The 20,632-nt window shown below is 46.8% G+C and overlaps 2 protein-coding genes across 2 annotated transcripts in view; both read left to right on the top strand.

The window, feature by feature from the left end:
• Window positions 1-9,636, top strand: part of LOC311201067 (uncharacterized protein) — a gene marked incomplete at both ends in the record, with an annotated part of 39,299 nt that extends 29,663 nt beyond the window's left edge. The window contains 9 exons of the mRNA XM_084275373.1: window positions 611-698; window positions 4,088-4,859; window positions 5,549-5,631; window positions 6,067-6,223; window positions 6,799-6,960; window positions 7,264-7,389; window positions 7,608-7,838; window positions 8,692-8,892; window positions 9,487-9,636. Coding sequence (XP_084131499.1) covers window positions 611-698; window positions 4,088-4,859; window positions 5,549-5,631; window positions 6,067-6,223; window positions 6,799-6,960; window positions 7,264-7,389; window positions 7,608-7,838; window positions 8,692-8,892; window positions 9,487-9,636 — 1,970 coding nt within the window. The remainder of the gene's footprint in view (window positions 1-610; window positions 699-4,087; window positions 4,860-5,548; window positions 5,632-6,066; window positions 6,224-6,798; window positions 6,961-7,263; window positions 7,390-7,607; window positions 7,839-8,691; window positions 8,893-9,486) is intronic.
• Window positions 9,637-11,941: 2,305 nt separating this feature from the next.
• On the top strand, window positions 11,942-16,439 carry LOC311201066 (keratin, type I cytoskeletal 19-like; the record flags this gene model as incomplete). Its single annotated transcript, XM_084275372.1, has 9 exons — window positions 11,942-12,475; window positions 13,220-13,302; window positions 13,477-13,633; window positions 13,750-13,911; window positions 14,252-14,377; window positions 14,472-14,698; window positions 14,850-14,941; window positions 16,137-16,273; window positions 16,431-16,439. The coding sequence occupies 9 exons, from the start codon at window positions 11,942-11,944 to the stop codon at window positions 16,437-16,439; spliced, it is 1,527 nt and encodes a 508-aa protein (XP_084131498.1).
• Between the last annotated feature and the right edge of the window lie 4,193 nt (window positions 16,440-20,632).

Genomic DNA, 20,632 nt, shown 5'->3' with positions numbered 1-20,632 from the left:
CCAGGGACAGCGCTCCCATGCCGGCTCGGGAAGGGATGGGAATGGAACCTGGCAGCCAGAGACAGTAACTTGCAAGCATAAGCCACTGGTCACCTGGATGGCACAACAGCCTCGACCCACAGTGTGTACACCGTCACCTGAGCAGCAGGCATTCTCCCCATCACCAACCAGTCTGGGAGGTCCAAGTTATCCTGCACAAAAGGGCTCACTAGGAGAGAGCTAGAGGTTCTCAACTTCACCAGCAAGCTCAGGGCTGCCTTAGTACTCCTCAGTTTCCTTTGCTGGAATCTAAATCTAAATCTAACCTAATCTGAATGTCTGTGGAAATGATTGTGGTTTCACTAAATACTGGGAAATGAAAGAGGAATGGAGAGCAAGCACAGACCCCTTCTCACAAGAATGTCTGTTAAAGGTGATGGGAAGAGATTATTAAACAGCTCAAGAGAAGAAAGCTGGCCCTTGCCTGAGGCATCAGGCTGACACTGGGTTCAGGGAAATGCTTTCATTTTTTGGTGCACAGACACAGAAGTGGGGGTACACTATCTCCAGGCCTGTTTTGACTGCAGCAGCTCCAGCCTGTGATAAGTCTCCCAGTTTTGCTAAAATATAGAGCAGCGTGGGCTGCTCACTGAGACTGTCTTCATTCTGATGCCAGGCAGTCACTTCTTTGATGTCTATCGCAGAGGCCTGATTAAAGGGTAACAATAACAGAGAGAGATAGAGTGAAAGAATGTCAGCTGCACTGGAAACGTGGCATGTGCTGAGCTTCAAAAGCAGCAGTAGTGGTGTCAAAATATTCTGCTCGTCTGTGGGCTGAGTAACACTGGTGGCTCTGGCAACCAGGGTCCTCACCCTGCTCTGGTTTGGGACCAGCAATGTGACAGGGCACACTGGATGCTGTACCCACACTGTGACCTCAACGATGAAACTGTGCATCACATGTAGGAAAGGGGTGGGAAAAGGTTCTAAAAATGTTGGTTTCTTTTCACTAATTCTGTGAATTCTGAACTTTCTATCATCAAGTAGAGTAGAGTAAAGCATCAGGGAACAAAAAAAAAATTTTAAGGGTCTTTAAGTGGTCTCAGAAGGGACAAATTCAGCCTGTCCACAGAATGGATCTTCTCTGGTTTGTAAATATTTTCCCAGTTAAATATTTAGCAATCAATATATGAAAGTTTGCTGGGAGGGAATTCAATGTGTGCAACTTGACAGGAGGACGAACTTCTCACCTGTATTTTTCAGGTACATCAGTATTATACAGACACATACTACATTTTTGAGAACACAGTGACTGTGAAAGAAACAAAATATCACCAGGGAAAATTTCCAGCTGTCAGGAGTGTGTCAGGTGCTGACAGGCAGCAGGATTTCCATAAAAACACTGAGATTGAACTACCAACAAAAATGAAGTAACAAAGAGCAGCATCCTGGGTGTCTGGCTTAAAGGCTACCAAAGGTCTAAAAGTCTTTGTGTTCCTCCTTTACAGAGAAGTTGTGACAATAATAGGCAATTAAATGAAAGTTTGGGGCTACCTAAATTCTCCACGCTTTGTTCTTTCTTTTATTGCTTTTATTTTTAAAAGCATTTTCCAAGCAAACAGTGTGATATGCCCTTATCAGAAGAACCTTCCAGCACAGACAAGTTCCTATTGAGAACAAGTATAGAAAAAGACAAGCTATAAATAAAACAGGAGATGATGTAGGTTCTCAGAAAGTACATAAACAGATTAAGAGAGGCAAATGTTTTCACTTGTTTTAATATTTCCAGAGAAATATTTCCACTACCAAACCCCCAGATCATTCTAGCTGGTCTGTGCAAACATCCACAAGGATTATCACTGGAGTCCGATGGAAATTGGAATATGATCATTGGTCTGACTTACAGAGTTTGTGAGAAAGGGCCCCCACTGCCCAAAATTACATTACCCACAAAGGCAAAAGAGCACTGAAAAGAAGCAGCACTTTGCATTCAGCAAACTACACCTGCCAGCACAACAACAGAGTGTTTACGCTGCAGAGGTGACACTACCATCCTCCAGCTGTGAATCAAGGAGAAATTATCACATCATCAAGCTGCTTGAAATCTTTCATCATCCTTAAGCCATTGAATATATCAAATAGTGAGATAAAATCAGAGAACTTTTGAAAGAGATTGCATAAGCAGCAATAAAGCAACGCTGGCAAAACCACGGGGCAAAGGACAGGACATGGATTCAGCCAGAAGATGTTAAATAAGCCTTAATTTAGCATAAAGAAGACCAGAAGTTAAGAGGCAGAAATGCAGTTTGCAAAAGAGTCACACAAGAGTGGGGACTGACAGGGGGATGTACAAACAGCAGCAGGAAACAGTCAAGTTCCACATCAAGGTGGCTCTGGAAAGCGAGGGCTGCACGGCCTCGGCAAGGGTCTGTCGGGGGATGCTGGGACAAGGCAGCAACACCAGTTCCTGGGACGTGCCTGTCTCTGTCCCTGCCCACAAGGTTCGGGGACACGCTGCTGCCCCCAGAGCCATTAGAGGATCGTGAAGACGTGTCAGCAGCACCCAGCAGAGCTGTCACTGGGAACACACACGTCTCCTTCCACGCTAACGCACGGTTTGGGGTCCCTCTGCAGCAGGACCCCGAGTGCTGGTGGTGAGGTGGTAGGAACGGGCTGCTTGTGCACGGGGAGGTTAATCCTGCATTAGAGATGCACTTTTCTCACAACAGCACCCACAGGGCTAAGGGGTGCTGAGGAAGCAAGATTCAGCAGTTCAGCTGGGGCAGGGAGTTGTCACCTCAGGAACATGAGGGCGGTTTTGCCGGTGACAGTCACCTGGAGTGAGGGTCCGTCACCGCTCTCTGCCCAGGCTCAGCTCACTGTTACACGTTGTTCAGTGTCAGATCCAACACCCATCCTGGGCAGACCCCTGGGGATACCCAAAGGGCTGGGGGGTTGCAATTCCTGCTGGGGCTCAGCAGTCTGATTCCAACCCATCTATACAAAAGGTCCTTCAGCTCCTGTCTCTCAGGATACTATTTTAAAGTCTTGAGTGCTGCATTGAGTCCCAACTCAGCATTAAGAGCAATATATTTAATTACTCTATCACCTGTAATATCTGACACAGTAACAATAGAGAGAATGAGTACTTTTATATCAAACCATAAAAGTTCTTCCCACACAGCAGTTTATAGGTCATTGTCTGCGTTAATACAGCTCCTAATTGTGCTACAGTTGATTTTATAATACAATTTAAGTATCCTTAAGCTCCCTACTTTTTAGATCAACAGCAGCTCTTTGGATGAAAAAAATCCAATAGTTGCTTTCTCCTTGGTTTTCAGGACTTGCTATTGAGTGTGTTGGAGCATCACTCTCTTCCCAAAAGAAGGATTTTGATTTTTAAATAAGAATCCTGCTGCAGTGCCCAAGATAGACTGCTCACAGAAATAATGATGTTCTCTAAGTGACAGCAGGGACACACCAGTTGACAATCTAAATAGACAGGTTATCCAGTCCTGCTGATGAAACTCTTGCACTGTCGTGGATCGCAACAGAACATAAGCAGTGTACAAGACTTTAAATGCACAAAATAGGAAAGAGCAAAAGAGAGAAATAGGCTCTGACAACAGCAGCTACTAAAATCTTAGCAAAGAAAGTAGATTAATGGCTGAACAAATAAATGCAGCCTAACATGAGAGATTTGGGGCTCATCTTGTTTCTTTTAGGGAAGAACTAAGAACAAAACCTCTCTGGATAGTTCCATCGGGTACATATCATCTCAACATGAGATATCCCCCATCCTAAAGCAGATCCAGGCACATGAGGCACAACTCTTCCTATTCCAGAAGTTAAGTGAAATAATGCCACCCAAAAGAAATGAAATGTTTGGTCTTAACCAAACAGTGTAAACCCAGCAGTGGGTTAGATTGCCTGAGATATCACCACAAAAATATTGTTCAGCAAATTATTCTTGGCACAAACAAGAAGATTGACAAATGCCCTGGGAGAAGGAAACACCCTGGTGGTGACACCCACTGTCAAAAGTATAAATAGAGAGAGTTGGGGATGAAAATTTGCAGTCCTGAGTCTTATCGGGCTGTGCACCTAGATTTGGGGTTGTGGTTAGACTCTTGCCTGCTGTCATCATGAGCTGTGGCACTAAATCTTCGACTAGTACCATTAGAATTAGCAGTGGTGGTGGTGGTGGCGGTGGTGGTGGTGGAGCATGTGGTAGTGGCGGTGGTGGAGGAGGCAGCAGCTGTGGAGTACGTAGGTCTGGTGGATACTCCTCAATGTCCAGTAGGAGGTACACCTCTTCTGGAGGAAGCGGAGGATTTTCCGGGAGAAGCTTTGGTGGAGGAGGTTCTAGGTGCAGCTATGGAGGGGGCTTTAGCAGTGGCAGTTGTGGAAGGATCAGCCGCAGCAGCTATGGTGGGAGAATGAGTGGTGGTAGCTATGGAGGAGGAATGAGCTGTGGAAGCATGGGAGGAGGATTTGGATCCGGCGGCGGCGGTTTTGGGGGAATGGGAGGTGGTTATGGAGCCAGTTTTGGTAGTGGTGGATATTGTGGAGGTGGATTTAGTAACTTCGGGGGTAGTGGTGGTTTTGGTGGCGGCAGCTTTGGTGGTGGTAGCTATGGTGGAGGCAGTTTTGGTGGAATGGGGTTTGGGGAAGACTCTGGCTTGCTCTCCACAAACGAGAAGCTGACCATGCAGAACCTCAACGATCGCCTGGCTTCCTACTTGGATAAAGTGCGGCGCTTGGAGGATGACAATGCTCAACTTGAACACATGATCAGGGAGTGGTATAAAAACCATGGTCCCACCGGTACCAGGGACTACAGCCAGTACTACAGAACAATCGAAGAACTGCAGAACCAGGTATGGTGACATTTGACTACCTCTGAACAGATTCTCACCACAACAGCGCTTCTTCCTGCAGCACCATGTCCCTCCTGTTAGCCAGGAGGCAGCAGGTGAGGGGAAAAGCCTGCCTGCCAGCTTTGCTTGTGGTGCTTGAGAGGTGTCCTCAGGCACAGTGGCATTTGGCACAGGCAGTGCTGTCTGGTGCAGTGGCAGCTCATCACTAGTGCAGCCATTGTGGGGCCTGTTCAGGGCTCATGCTGTGCTCTGCCCCGTTAGTTCCTCTCTCTTGGGCAGGAGACACAATCCTTGCTCTCTTTCCTTGTGCCACTAGTGCAGCTGTTTGTGAACGTACAGGATGAGCCCCCATGTGCAGTTAGCCTGACTCCAGCCTCAGCCAGTTATCTCCTGAACATGGTTGTTGCCAAGTGCAATGGGAATTATCTTTCCCCACTCTTTTGGGAGTATGAGGAGTTTATTTAGTTATTCTTTCCAACAAGCTATTATGTTTTTAATGGATACTTTTAAACCAAAACTGACAGCAAAGGCAACAAACTCCTCCCTCTATGTAGGTCCTGCAGGACTACTCAGGCCTGACATTGCCATGGAGGTGTTTTGGAAATGGGTTTTGGCACAGGCATTCCTTCCCACTGCCTGTCAGGCTGGAAAGACCACTGCCCCAGTAACACCTGCCCTCTCCCTTTCAGATTGTTGGTGCAAATGTGGACCTTAACAAGATCCTCCTCGACATTGACAACACCAGGATGACTGTGGATGACTTCAGACTGAAGTGAGTCTGTCCCTTCCTGTCTGTCCCTCTCTGGACCCCTCATGATGACTTGTAGATGCAATAGCCTCTTGACTCCCATGACAGAATTTATAACTGTTGGGGAAAGCCCTCTGAGAGTGGCTTTGCTAGTTGTTCAGTACTGGTTTTCTCTGGACTAGTCACAGAAAAGTGCCATTTAAAGGACTGCACTCTAAGTTTCTCCATCCTTGCACACAGATTTCTAAGTGTAATCCTCATCATACACATCTCAGAGAGGGAAATTCTACCAAAATCAAACAAACCTATTGGAGATGGAAAGAGGACCAGGTCCTTGCTTTTAAGGATTGAGCAATGGGATTAAAGACCAAAGACATACTGACAGGAACTGTTCATAATGAAGACAATGAGGAAAGAGGTCTGTCAGGACTTTGACTATCTCTCTTGTCTGCCCTGTAGGTATGAAACTGAATACACTCTCCACCAGAGTGTGGCAAGTGACATTAATGGATTACGTCCACTCCTGGATCAGCTGACTCTGGCCAGGTCTGACTTGGAGACACAGTTTGAATCCCTAAAAGAGGAACTGATCTATCTTAAGAAGAACCATGAAGAGGTAAGTTTCTCCAGGCTTAATGAAAACTGAACACACAATTTCCTCTGGACTTCTTCCAGTAGCAGTAACAGGATTAGGCACTGGCTTGGTCACCCAGTGTGACACTGGCTTTGATTTTCAGATATGTAGCATCCATAGCTGCCTGCAGCTGATGTAGTAAGACACCTTGGTCAACATGTGGCAACATGAGATCAGGAAAAAGAATGGTGCTCAGTAGACCGTACAATTTCACTGCTGAACTCACAGAAGGAAAATCATATAGAGGAGACACAATACTTGCACTATCTGCAGTGATATTGCCCATTGGGAACAAGACAAGGAAGGATTTCCACACTGCATAGGATCCCTTCTGACCCTGAGGAGAAAATGCAGGGGTCAACATGCGTGTGGGGCCAGGCTCTAGCTCACTGCAAGGTCTGGCTTTGGCATGTTCCCTTTGAGAACAGGGCAGATGAGGTCCCCATTGCAGGAGTGACATGGATTTGTGTCCCTTCCCTTTGGTTTGAAACGATGATATTGCTCCTTACCTTCAAGCTTTGTGAACATGGTGGGGTTTTTTTGTGCTTTTCTTTTAGGAAATGAAAGGACTGCAAACACAGTCCAGTGGTGATGTCAATGTGGAGGTCAACGCTACTCCTGGCATTAATTTGATGGAAAAATTAAATGAAATGCGCTCTGAATACGAACGGCTGATTGAAAACAACCGAAGAGAGGTGGAAAGCTGGTATGAAACCAAGGTAAAGCAGACCTGTTTACATCCAGCAGAGGAAAGGAAACTCATGCTGATTGTTTAATGGACATTAACTTTAAAAGACTTTAAGCAGTTTAGTGTAAGAGGTCAGTTCCTGAGTATTAAGGTTATGTGTGTAGGATCTGTATCCAGCAGCAAGATGATTTACACCGAGTGAGCTGGCTGAGCAGTGTGTGGGAAACAGTCTGCACTGTGTCATTACTCTTACTGCTTTCTCGAGGGTTCTATGATAACCCCAAAATGCTCCCTTATTATCAGAAATGTCTCATTTTGTATGTGAATGTTTCAGATGGAAGAAGTTAATCAACAAGTCCACTCAAGTGGCCAGGAGATCCAGTCAAGCAACCAACAGATTTCTGAGCTGAGACGTGAATACCAGAGCCTGGAAATTGAGCTGCAGTCCCAAATCAGCATGGTAAGTAAAGGGATTTGCTTCTGCTGCATCTGGGACACAGGCTGTCAGTGTCACCAGAATGAAAGGATGGTCACTTCATCAGTAGAGATTGGGATACTGTGTTAGTTGCCTTCAAAGATACATTTCTTTCTGGTTTGCAAAGACCTCCAGTTTTTCCACAAAGATGAATTAAACTTTCCACATTCCCATAAACAGTGTATTTTGTTTTCCATTTGCAGGTAGACTCCTTGCAATCCAACTTGGAAGACACAGAGCGTCGCTACAACCTGCAGCTGCAGCAGATCCAGGCCATGATTGGCCCCTTGGAGGAGGAGCTGGCCAGCATCCGCTGTGAGATGGAGAGTCAGAACGAAGAGTACAAGATGCTCCTGGGCATCAAGACCCGCCTGGAGCAGGAGATCGCTCAGTACCGGGCGCTGCTTGAGGAAGGGCAGCAGGACCTCGTGTACGTAAACTGGCAAAAAGAAAGAGTGTTGAGTGAAACCTGGGGTTTCTGGATGAGTCACCAAGACAGGAAATTAAGAGTCTAGATTGGCAAAGCAGGCTTTGCACTGAAATTAGGTTCATTCGGCTATCGTGACCAAACACCTCCCAGGTTTGAGGTGCTATATATATTTCTTAGCAAACCTGTTCAGAATACAAATCATGCAGGGAAAGATTAATGCAGAAATTTTGAAATGCTGCTTTGGAGCTGCCCAGGGAGACCCATGCCCAGAGCCTGCCCTTTACCCTCCTTCCAGAAAGGGACAGGGACAGAGCAGACAGGAGCCACCTTGGAAAAGACTGCAAGCAGAAAAATGGCCATAGTATTCCAAACCCTCATAAAAGCCTCAGTGGACAATCCTCTGAAAGGTTAAGCTACTTCAGTTTCCCTTGTGCTTGTAAGTGGCACCTGAAGGAATAGCTAAATCTTCGTTTCCTGCCTCTCCAATCTGGAGTGCAGTGACACCAGACACTGCTAAAGCAACTTCAGAGCAGAATGTGCAGAACCTCTCACATTCGAGCTGAAACTGAAAGGGAAATTGGGTTTTGACTTGCTGAACTGGGCTTGGTTCTAAGAAGGAGAAGTTCAGACCAGAGAAGTGCAGTATGGATTTTCTGAGACCAGACATGCATTTGATTAATGTTTTTTCTCTTCTTTTCTCTCTCTTTGCAGAATGCCAGCAGGAGGAATGGGAGGAGGCATGGGAGGTGGTAGAATAGGAGGTGGTAGCTACTCTGGAGGAGGAGGAAGAGGAGGAGGTGGTAGCATGAGTGGTGGATACGGCGGTGGTTGCATTTCCTCTGGTGGTGGAATGGGAGGAGGAAGTGGCGGAGGAGGAATGGGAGGAGGAAGTGGAGGAATGGGAGGAGGAAGTGGAGGAATGGGAGGGGGAAGCGGTGGTGGATGCAGTACTATTGGAGGAGGAGGCGGAGGAAGGATCTCAGGAGGCATCAGCAGTTCCCACTCCTACTCTTCATCTTCCCAGTCTCAGTCCTGCAGGACCGGTGGTGAAAGCCAAGGTGAGAACTGTGTGGGCAGGCTGTTCTCTCAGTCCCACCCTGACTTGTTTATACACTATTTTGACACCCTCATCTGGAGGTAAACAGTACTGAGGGTAAACTAACATTTCTGGAAAGTGTTAGATTTACTTTTATTAAAAATTCCTTCCTATTTGTGTGCAAAAGATCAACTCTGCTTAGGAAACACACAGTGAATTTCTGTCAGTCCTGTGGGGACATCAGCTAGCGGTGCAGTTAAAACCCCAGCGGTTTTTCTTCCCATCACATTCTTTGCCAAATCTCATAAAATCTGATGCTTTCATACCAAGCTGAAGTTTTCCTTTATGCTTTTGGAATGCTTAGGGTCACCTATCACATAATCAAGCTTCCTTTCTGCCTGGTGAATGCTGATGCTGCACAGATTTGAATTAACTCTTCCTTTACTTCTGAACAGGGTACGGAAGAAAATCTTTTGACTAAGAATATACAGAGAGGAACCTACAGCCCGAGACCTTCCAAACAGAAACTGGCCCCAATCCTCTGCACTGCCCGTGCTCCTGAGGAAAGCCTGATGCTCTTACTAGTTCCTCACTGTTGCTGATGCCTCATCCCCAGAAAGGCCCGTTGGAGCTGCTCGGATGGGCCACCCGCCCACCTGCCATGCATGCTGTGTGCTTCTGCCCGCAACGCTTCGTGGTTTCAATCATTGGCACTTGGCTCTTGCTTTCCAGATTCAACCTGTTTGTCACTCAGGTTGCTCTGTAGAAGGAAAATGTCTCTAATAAAACTTAATTTCTGCTCATGCAACCAGAACCTTGTGTGCAGGTTTTCTTCCATTCTGCAGGTGAAACACTTAAAAAGAAAATACAAAGCCATGCCAACACGTGCCCCCAGGCAGAGAAGTTGATGATACTTTACAATAGTTGATAATAACATTTAGAGTTAAAGCATTTCTGAGCATTCAGGGCAGATCATAATCTCCTTGGAGCATCCTGTTCTGTGCTTTGTGTTTTAATAACGTGCCAGAGACTGGCGTGGAGCTGAGCTCCCAGACTCAGCAGCAGTTGTGTATCAGCCCCCAACAGACTGAGGAACTCAGCATCCTACGAGTGCTGATAAAGTTGGCATCAAATTAGTGCCCACCCAGACCTGGCACAAAGAAACACGAATGGTTATGGAACCATGACTGTAAAATGAGCATTTCAGTGTGTGATTCACAACCTTAACTGGCACTCATCGGTTTGAACTGGAAATGCACAAACTAGTGACCTGGTTAGGAACAGACAAGAAAAAGAAGTGAAAAGGAGATAGAATCTCCAGGATCTTTAACTGTAGATTTGATCCTCCATAAAATGTTAACTCCAAGAGCAATATTCTACCTGTGACAGATGAAGTACCTGTGAACGCATGTGGAATGCAAGTTTTTTGGCTACAGGGAGATCTGTGCTGTGCACACAAGTAACAGAAACTCTTTCAGCCACATTAAGTAATAACTTAAAAACATTCCTGTTAAGTGTGCAGAACATCTGTTTGCTTGGCTGCTGCAACTGCTCAGAGCACCCCAACAAACAAACACTCAGAAAGCACTCTCTTGTTATTAGCTGTCTTCTGGAAGCTGCATTTGCTTCCATCCAGCTTTTTTATACACTATTTTATAGTCATTATTTCAGAGAACTATAGTATAGCTTTCTCCAGTGAGCAGGACAACTTTGTGAAAACAAACAATACTTGTCTCATTGCAGCCCAGCCCATGGATAAAACCCATTTCCAGAGATTTAGTTGAAAAAACCCACTTTGCCTTCAGGAAACCAACACATTCAAAGATCAAAGGAAATGAAAAGAGAGGGTGAGAGTGGATGAGGAACCTCAGTGTATTTTGAGCAAAGACTGAAGAAACCCCTGTGGATCTGGGCAGGGAGAACCTCTGGATGAAGGGAATACAGCTGGGGAATGGTGAAATGGGGATCCGTGTGTGTCCCCCCCAAAGGTTACGGCCACAGAAACCTGAGAATTTGTTGCTGTTTGAGGCTTTTCTCAGTTTCACACAAGCTTGATTACTAAAGACGGAAAAAGCAACTCACTGAACAACCCATAATAGGCAGTGGAAAAAAATACACACTGTTTCTTAGTCCTTGTTTTGTGTCGCAAGATACTCTCTCACCACTGGCAAACACAATTCCCTGTAACGAGCAGATAGTAACTATAGTTTTTAGATTCCATCTCTGGCTCTGTATCTTCTCATCAAAGTGACAGTAACTGTGTTACGTGATTCCAGGACACGTTCTGAGAAATGTCTTCTTAATAAGATTATGAAAAACATGAAATAGCAAACATTTCTCCTCTCAATTTCCCCTGAGTCCATTTAAACCAGTTAAAATAGAATCACCATACTGCATTTTCAGAAGTGAAATACCAGCAGGATCCTCCTCAATATAAGCAGTTACAACAGTGAGCAATCAGTGTCAAGCTCTCTTCTGTACCAGTGCAAGTTTCAAAAGTAACAATATATTACTGCAAATTAAAACCGTTTTCTAAATAGCTAACGTAAATTTGAAATAAATTAATTAGTGAAGAGTCCCTTAGAGGCTGCTGGTCTGAAGAGCCATTGTCCCTGATCACAGGAGGAAGACAAAAGCTGAAATTCTGAGTTTCACCACACAGAAGACAGGAGGAGACAGACGACCAAGGTGGAGTCTTCATTAACTCCCATTACTGGCGATGGATTGCCAGATTAATAGAAGCTTTGAGATATTATATTATCCAACAAAATATCCGACAAAGAGCCACCCACATAAAATTACAGTGCATGCTTTGTGTGAATCAACACAGACATACTTGAACAGAGCGGTAATGCGCTGCACTTACCTCAGACAAAATTTCCTTACACATCACTTTTGGTGTGAGTACTGGGGCTGGCAAACTCCCTGGGAAGCTGGGCTGCCTCACAGGTGACACCCACCCACCACGGCATAAATAGGGATCCACCAGGGCAGGAGGCTGCAGTTCGATTCTCTGTGCCAAACTGTGCAGCAGGCTTTGCATTTGGGGCTGATACCTGATTCCTTCCACCATGAGCTGCAGCATCAAGAGAACATCTAGTACCTCGTACAGGAGCGGAGGAGGTGGCGGCGCCTGTGGTGGTGGCAGCGGCGGTGGCCGGAGCTCCTCTGTCTCCTGCAGGAGATACGCCTCCTCCGTGATAGGAGGGGGGAGCTATGGGGGGGGAGCGTGTGGCATGGGCTATGGAGGGGGCATGGGTGCTGGCAGCATTGGTGGTGGCTTTGGTTGTGGCAGCATTGGTGGTGGCTTTGGTGGTGGCAGCATTGGCGGTGGCTTTGGTGGTGGCTTTAGCGGAGGCTTCAGTGGTGGCTTCACCGGAGGCTTTGGCGGTGCTGGGGGGGACATCCTTCTGGGTGGCAACGAGAAGGTCACCATGCAGAACCTCAACGACCGCCTGGCCTCTTACCTGGACAAGGTGCGCAGTCTGGAGGATGAGAACACTCAGCTCGAGCACCACATCCGGGAGTGGTACAGGAAACAAGCTCCCAGTGTTTCCAGGGACTACACCCCCTACTACCAGACCATCGAGCAACTCCAGAATCAGGTAGGACAGCCGCATTGACTAAGGTCCATCCCCACCTGCACAGGCTTCCCTTCCCCAAGCACTGGTTCTATAGGGGTGGGGGGTGGCTGGACGGCCTCGCTGAGGGTACCCCAGCCAGAAACCAGCTGGGCTGCACCTCCCATCTCTTGGGTGAGCAAAGCTCCGCGTCACCCCACAAGCCAAAGGGACACACTGGGGGCTTGGCCTGAGGCATCGAGGATGCTCACGGGGCTGGTGCACGGAACTGAAATCCCACAGTGTACAGGTGGCTCCAAACCACGTGTGGTTTCCCATTCTTCCCCCTGCTCCTACCCAGTTCAGCTGCACAGACTGTAAAGCCAAAGCTCACAGGCTGCAGGATCTGGACTCCGTTTGCTTCTGAACGCTCCTACATATACCAGATGTCTATATGTATATAAGGACCAAGCTCTTCTCTCAGAGACAGCTGACATCAGTGCCAAAAGGAGAAGCAGAATGCAGGGAAAGGGCTGAACACATTCCGTGGGACACATAGAGAACTCGCCCTAACTTGAGAAAAAGAATGAGGCAGTAGAGAGATTTGTGAGCATGATCTGTGATATCCTCAGTTCCCCTCATAGGACCCATGCATTACTCCAGGAAGCAATCCCAAGTCCTGGACAAAGTCTCAAGTCCCAAGTCCCTTACCAAAGCTTTGGGTCTTCTGTGTTCTTGTACCGGACACCTAGCACACAGAAAGACTCTTCTCCAACTTCCCCTTTGCAGATCATTTCTGCCACTGTGGACAACAACAGGCTGCTGCTGGACATTGATAACAGCAAGATGACTGCTGACGACTTCCGAATGAAGTGAGTACCTCTCTGTGAAAAACCATCAGTGTGCTATCAACATTATTCTCACATTAAATCTAAAACACAGCACTGTAGCAGCTATTAAAAGTTAACTGTATCCCAGGCAAAGCAAGGACAGTGCTGTTGACTGTCATCAACTCATTTTCCCATTTCTCTGTCTGTCCTGTACAGGTATGAGAACGAGCTGGTCCTCCGTCAGACCGTGGAGGGTGATATTAATGGCTTGAGAAATCTCCTGGATGACCTGACTCTGGTTAGGTCTTCCCTGGAATCTGAACTAGAGTCTTTGAAGGATGAGCTGATTGCTCTTAAGAGAAACCATGAGGAGGTATGATCCAGTGATAAATAGCATGGCCAGGATATAATTCTTTGACTCCACAGGGCTCCCAAGGTTACGTACACAACTGATGGGTGCTCTTGGTTTCTCTCTTTGCCTATCTGCAGGAAATGAGGCAGCTGCAGTCCCAGACTGGTGGTGATGTGAGTGTGGAGGTCAATGCTGCCCCTGGAGAAGACCTGACAAAGACCCTGAATGACCTGAGGAACGAATACGAGCAGATCATCGAGAAGAACCGCAGGGAAGTCGAGCAGTGGTACGAAGTCAAGGTGCGTAGCAACGCCCCAGGTGGGGGTATCCGGCTGTGGGAAGCCCCAGGCAACCCTTCGGCTAAAGGGGGGAGGCTGCTCCCCTGCCCTCCCTCGCCCAGCTGGGGAACGGGAAGAAAAGAGCTGCTGGGCACAGGCTGCCCTGGCAGGGGCGAGCAGACCAGGTCTGATGGGCACAGGCAGGTGGGAGGTCAGGGTCTGGGTAGCCGTGGCCAGGCTGTCCTCAGCAAGGACAGGAAGAGAGGGAGAGGCTCCCTGGCTCCTGCTTAGTTCTGTCAGCAGATGTGCTCCCTCGGGGGTTCCTCGCTCAAGGAGTGTGTTTGGGGTTTGACTCCTGCAGATCGAAGAAGTCAATCGGGAAGTGGCCTCCAGCAACCAGGACATCCAGACAAGCAGCCACCAGCTCACCGAACTGAGACGCGAAATGCAGAACCTGGAGATCGAGCTGCAGGCTCAGCTCAGCACGGTACAGGGGGCAGCAGCGCTGAGGGCCCGTCCCTCCTAGGAGCGGGCAGGCACGGGGAGAGCTCTGGCCCTAAATTCCTGCCTTCCACTTGCAGAAAAACTCGCTGGAAAACTCCTTGTCAGAAACGGAATCGCGCTACGGCTGCCTGCTGCAACAGATCCAAGGGCAGATTAACTCTGTAGAGGAGGAGCTGGCCAGCATCCGCTGCGAGATGGAGAGTCAGAACCAGGAGTACAAGATGCTCCTGGGCATCAAGAGCCGCCTGGAGCAGGAGATTGCTCAGTACCGGGCGCTGCTGCAGGAGGGACAGCAGGACATTATGTACGTATCCCATCTTAAAACAAGGGATTAGAAAGAAGTTCTTCCATACCTAATTGTTAATAGAAGCTTCTTGTCAATGGAACTACATCAGTACCTTTTCTCACTGAATATCCAATGGGTTTGGGCTGAATTAATTATTCTCCTTTTGCAGTGCCTGCCAAGGAAGTTTACAGGGAGGTGGAAAATCCTCCCATTCGTATTCTTCTACTTCCTACTCTCATTCCCAGTGTGGTGACATGTCAGGTGAGACGACGCTTTGTTTATCAATACTATTTATTAAGGGGTTACATCTACCCCAATAACTACAAGATATTTTATCAGTAAAACGTTTTGTGGCTGGGCAGGTCCAGTAGCCCAGGCAGGAGAGAACCTCATTGTCTCTTTCACAGAGGAACTGGGGTTAAAGTACATGAAGTCTTCTCCTTCCCTTTACCTAAATACAAACCAGGGATTATAAACTTTACAGGAAATGCTTTTTTACCGATTGGTATAAAAAAAGATACAGTTCTGGGAATGTGCCTTGGGAATTCTGGGCCTTGGAGCCGCTGAGTTTCTCCCTCTTGCTAAGATGGCATGTTAGGTGGAAAAGCTCAGTTAAGCAGGAAGATCAGAATTCCCTTTAAGGCAAGATTTGCACTCTCTCCACACAGGACAGTCAAGAGTGTGCTAGAGCAAGAGCAGTGACGCTGGCATCCTTCGACCATGGACAATGAGCGACTGAACCAAGAACTCTACAGATGCAACTGGAACCGCTTGGAAGGGGTGCCTGGTCACCTGCCTCATCAGCCCCTCCTCCACTCTGCAATGCTTGTCTTACTCAACTACTCTCTGTCAACTGATTCTTTGTCCAAGGCGTTAAATTCTGCTGATAACTCAGCCTCTAATAAAACTTGGCTTCTGCAATGCAAATAAAAACTGTGTCTGAGAAATTAATTTAACAAGCGTTGAGCCAACCGACCAAACCCAGGTCCTACTGCTCTTTATGACAGTCTCACAACAACCTTTTTGGAGTTAAGAAGATGGACACCAGCTGAGATGATACAACTGTGTAAAAGGAAAGGTCACTGACTCTGAGTGTGGCTGTACTAAGTCTGTGTGATGTGTGACATCTGAGCCCTGCCCATGGGCACTGTCAGTGGGGAGACTCAGCCTGGCTGCTGGGAAGCCAGCTGCATCAGGCTGAAACAGGAATCTCTTCTTGACGCAATTTTTCTCCTTCCTGGGACATTACAAACCATTTACCATTCTGTTGTCTGATGGCCATTAACAGATTGCTTTCTGGCCCCCTGCCTTGCTGCTTTTCACTAAGGATGTGAGTGAAAAGAGAAGGAAAATACCAGTGGTGGGTAGCTCTCTGAAGATCATTTAATTAACTGTTAACGTACTAAACTGTATTCAGTGCCACTAACGAGACTCACCCAAGTCCATTAATCTCCAGCTTTACTGGGTTCATCACAGCTGGAGTTCCAGTGGGAAGGTGTGACTCAGGATAGGTTGTTCCAGCACATGTGTGTTCCTGACACCAAGTATTTCTACATGTTTGCCTACGTACAGACTGACGTGTTGCTAGCTCCTGTGAGGAAATACAGGCAAGATGGCCATATGCCTGTGTCCTTGTGTCACACACCACAAAAATCCTTTGGTTTATGGTAGAAATTTCAGTTTAAATACCAACATACTACTGAGATCCCAGTTTTTGTCAGCACACTCACTTGCTGATCCTATGCCTTAGGAGGAATGAAAGACATGTTTCATCTGCTGGAAGAGTTTTCTATAATTTTTCTGCCTTGGGAAGACAAAATATGCAATGGAATTAGAGATGAGGGGGGCATGCTAAATTAGAACAGATATTTTATATATATTTTGCTTTCTGAAGATGACAGAAAAGCCCCTTTTCAACCTCTGTGTGCATCAGATGCACAAAATCAGCCAGGCTTTCCTTCTCTGCCTGTCAAATCTGATCACTAGCAGTAGCTGTTTCATCTCAGACTGAGGGTACTGCTCTGTCAGGGCAACGAAAGGAAAGGCTTTCTCACCATAAACAACTCCCAGCAGTATTATTTAGGTTGGGTCTTCTTTCAGTAATCGTGGGGCTTGGCTCTGCTGTCATGCTATCGTAACTGCAGTCTGGATTGAGTATCCACAAAGTAGAGATTCTTTCTATTCATGTTGAAAAACTGGTTTTCCAAACAGCCTTTTTCAGTCCAGCATCAGGATTTGTATGAACAAAAGCCCTCCTCCAAAGGAAAACCCAACTCATTCCAGCCTTTAACAGTATAAAAAGTGACGTAAAGCAAATGCAAAGCAGGACTTTCATCTCCAAAGGCTGCTGGAATTCATTCACATCTCAGCTGCAAAAGAACTTAAGAAGACACCTTTCTGAGGCAGGATTATAGAAGCCTGAGCTGCAGTTAGTGTATATAAAGAAGTGCTGAGGGGTTATTTGCTCCCTTCGAACCTTGTGGAAGCACAGAGCAAGTACCACACTGAGCAAGATACAGTCCTCCCCACCCAGAGAACCCAGAGGAACACCAAGCTGCAGCAGGTCTTTCCCCATTTCCAAACCTCTGGGCAGGAGTGTGAGGCCTTTGTGAAACAGCCGGTGCTGGTGAAGAGTCCTCAGATCTGCAAAACCAAAGCTCAGCAAGATCTTTGGAGTGAAAGGAGCAAGGGCACAGTGACACAACTGCCAGTGGCTGCAGCAGGATCAGATCCCTGCTGAGCCCTCCTGCTGCTCACAGCACATCCCAGCAGTTCAGGAGGCACCAATCTCCAGCCAAGGACATGGGGCAAGGGTTGTGCTGGGGAAAACACAGGGAACATGCCAAGGGATGCCAAAAGCACAGTGTACAGTGCTCAGCACCCAGCCAAGGCTGGCAGGGGCTCCAGAAACCTTGCAATGGGTTTGATCACGTTCTATCTGGGTATCTGGTATCCCTGTCTGCTCCTGCTGCTTGTTCTGCTTTGTCTGTAGCTCTTAGAAAAAGCAGTGCAGCTGCTCATTGTTCTGGAAAGATCTATGGGGAATGGGAAAAAGGGCTTTGGCAGGAAGAAATTTGGAATTTCATTAAGAACAGCATGTTCTAGCAGGTAGAGAGAAAGGCCAGGAGAGGATTGCTGTACTGGAAGAGCTTAATTTCCTTGAGAATTACTTTTAAACTTTTCCTTTTTCAGTGGTAGGAAGGGCTGCTGAGCTAACAATTTGAATAGGCTGTATAATTAAAACAGCTCACATTGAATAGGGTTTTCTGTAGGACCACAGATGTGCAAGGCCCATCCCAGGAGGTCACATAAGAGAAAAATAAGAAGAGAATCTGGGGCTGTGGAAATGGTTCATCTCTGAGCAAACTGAAGAAATGCACAAGTGAGTGATGCTGAAAGGTGATGGGCAATGGATAGGGAATGCAGAGATGGAGCTCCTGATGAAACTCCTGGGAGCAGCACTCTCCTCACCACGACCACAGCTGACTCATTTGTTGTAGAATGAAACAATGCCAGTAATCATTTCTGAGGTTGTCCTCTCCCTTCTGTGTGACTAAGAGCACATGCCCATAATGGCATCACAGCTGCTGTGAAAACCACTCACTACTTCTGGTTCTTCTGGCAATCTGGAGTCTGTTGGTGCCTCTGCACCCACTTTCACCAGTGAGTGAACAGCACTTGGACAGGCTTCAAAACACGGCTACTTCAACCCAAGTCTTTGGATTTGCAGAGATTCATAAGGGGCATTATGGGCAAAAAGTCTCCCAGGGCAAGATGTGACTGCAAAGCTCTAACAGTCCCTTCAAACAGCTGAGGAAGCCTCTCCACCATCTACAACAGAAAACACCTGCCCTGTCTCTGTCATCCCAAGGGTTATGAGTGTTAACAGCGTCCTAAGAGACCTGGCTCTTGGCTTGGGAAGGAAATCGATGTGTCCAAACTGGCTCATCTCTGGCCAAAGAGCTGTGTCCATGGGATGGGGGACTGAAAGCGCACAGGAGACATGGAAATACCCATGAGCTGCAGAATAGAAGCTCTAAAGTGGAAGTCTCTATGATACAGCAGTGAGCATGGCTCTTAAAGAAGAGGGCCAGAGAGCCAGAGCAAAGGGGATGGGATGAAATTACAGCATTGGGAAATGTTTGGGATCGTTGGGTCAGAAGTTATGATGCAACAATGCCGAGAAGGAGATATAAAATCAACACCCCTGGCATTAATGCCAATCAGCAATAAACATCTCATAGGGAAGAATAAAGGTGCATTTCAACAAAGTAATGAGGAAAATATGACTAAGTAATCACACCCTGTGAGAAAATAATTTTTAATTTTTAATAATGGTGACTCAGTGGCAGTAACATATGCAAAGGCACTGGTTCTGACGTGCAGGTAATTAGAGAGCTACCAATAAAAGGACAATCATAATTATGAAGATCAAAGTACTACATTATCTCCCACGTATCTATGAAAATGTCTGTCGGGGTACCACGACAGAGGGTGAACAGCTTTCCATGACTCTGCAGTCAGCTGTAACACACTCTAGTAACTTTTATGTGTCTCATCATCGCTGTGGCTAAGAGAGAAAATGTTGCTCTAGCCACAGCTACAAGCTGTGTGTAAGTAAGATCATAAATGAAGAAACCAACGAGGTGAACTAATAACTTTAAACTCCTGAATAGAGACGAATTCCTATCAAAGCTTCGCTCATGTACAGAGGCCTTTTGTCTTTCAGGCTTAGAATTTGTTTTCCAGAGGTTATTTAAAGGCAAGGTTTCATTCCCAAAGAAGGGTCCATCACATCCCACTCCCTTACAGAAATGCTGCGATAGTGCGGTGGTGTCGGAGAGACAGAAGGTAGAAGGAAAGGGGGATCTAAAGGGTCATCACAGCTGAGTCTCCACTACACAATAAAATCCTCACCATCCATCGATCAAGGTCAATCTCAAAACTGTTTCTGTTTTCCACCCAAAGCACCCACAATGTAAACACTTTCCAGACCTTGTGCCTCCCACAGATAAAAAAGCTCCCCTTAGCTCTCACCTGAATACACTCCACACTCAGATTATACCCTTTCCTACATGGAGAACAGGACTGTCCTCTATTTTACATCACCCTGGTATCTCCTTCCTTGCAAGCAAGCTGATCATCACCCTAGCCTCCATTCTGCTGAGCTGAAAAGCTGAATCCTCGCGCTCTCCTCTTCCAGGACAGACCCAACATTACTCTCTAAATTCTATACATCTATTTCAGTTCAGAGCAATCCTTGAGTAGAAATTTGCACATTTTAAATCACAATTTAGGATGACATCACTGCATGTCCACTGCTCTGTGCAAAGAGCTGGAGTATTTCCTGGACGTGATACTACCAGAGCTTGGTGAAAGCAGAAATAGCACTGCTTGCTCCGAAAGAAAGTACCCAGGACAAGCTTTCTTTGTAGGAAAAGACCTAAATTCATAGGGATTCTGTTTCCACAAATGTCAGTCAGTAGCTGCTCTGCAGGCAAAATGAAACACGACTCATGGACAGGGTGCCTGAGTTCATATTTCCCCAACTCTGAAATTAAACCGGAGTAACTAGGTGGGACTTTCACCATCAGTTCTCAGGACAAAAAATGACTACAAAGAACAAAGAGGGACTATTAAAATGATTCTCACTCAGTGAGTAGCCAGCAACACACTATCTCAAACAAAATCTAACACACAGCCACCCACCTAAAATTATAGCGCATGCTTTGTGTGAATCAGCATGCAAACACAATACCCATGGGGAGGGCTGTCCCAAGCCCCAAAAGAAATTCCCCTTAGCACATCACTTTCGGCGTGAGCACTGGGGCTGGCAAACTCCCTGGGAAGCTGGGCTGCCTCACAGGTGACACCCACCCACCACGGCATAAATAGGGATCCACCAGGGCAGGAGGCTGCAGTTCGATTCTCTGTGCCAAACTGTGCAGCAGG

This window comes from Gallinula chloropus, assembly GCF_964237585.1.
Source record: "Gallinula chloropus genome assembly, chromosome: 26".
NCBI lineage: Eukaryota > Metazoa > Chordata > Aves > Gruiformes > Rallidae > Gallinula > Gallinula chloropus.
This window is presented reverse-complemented; position numbering and strand designations above follow the sequence as displayed.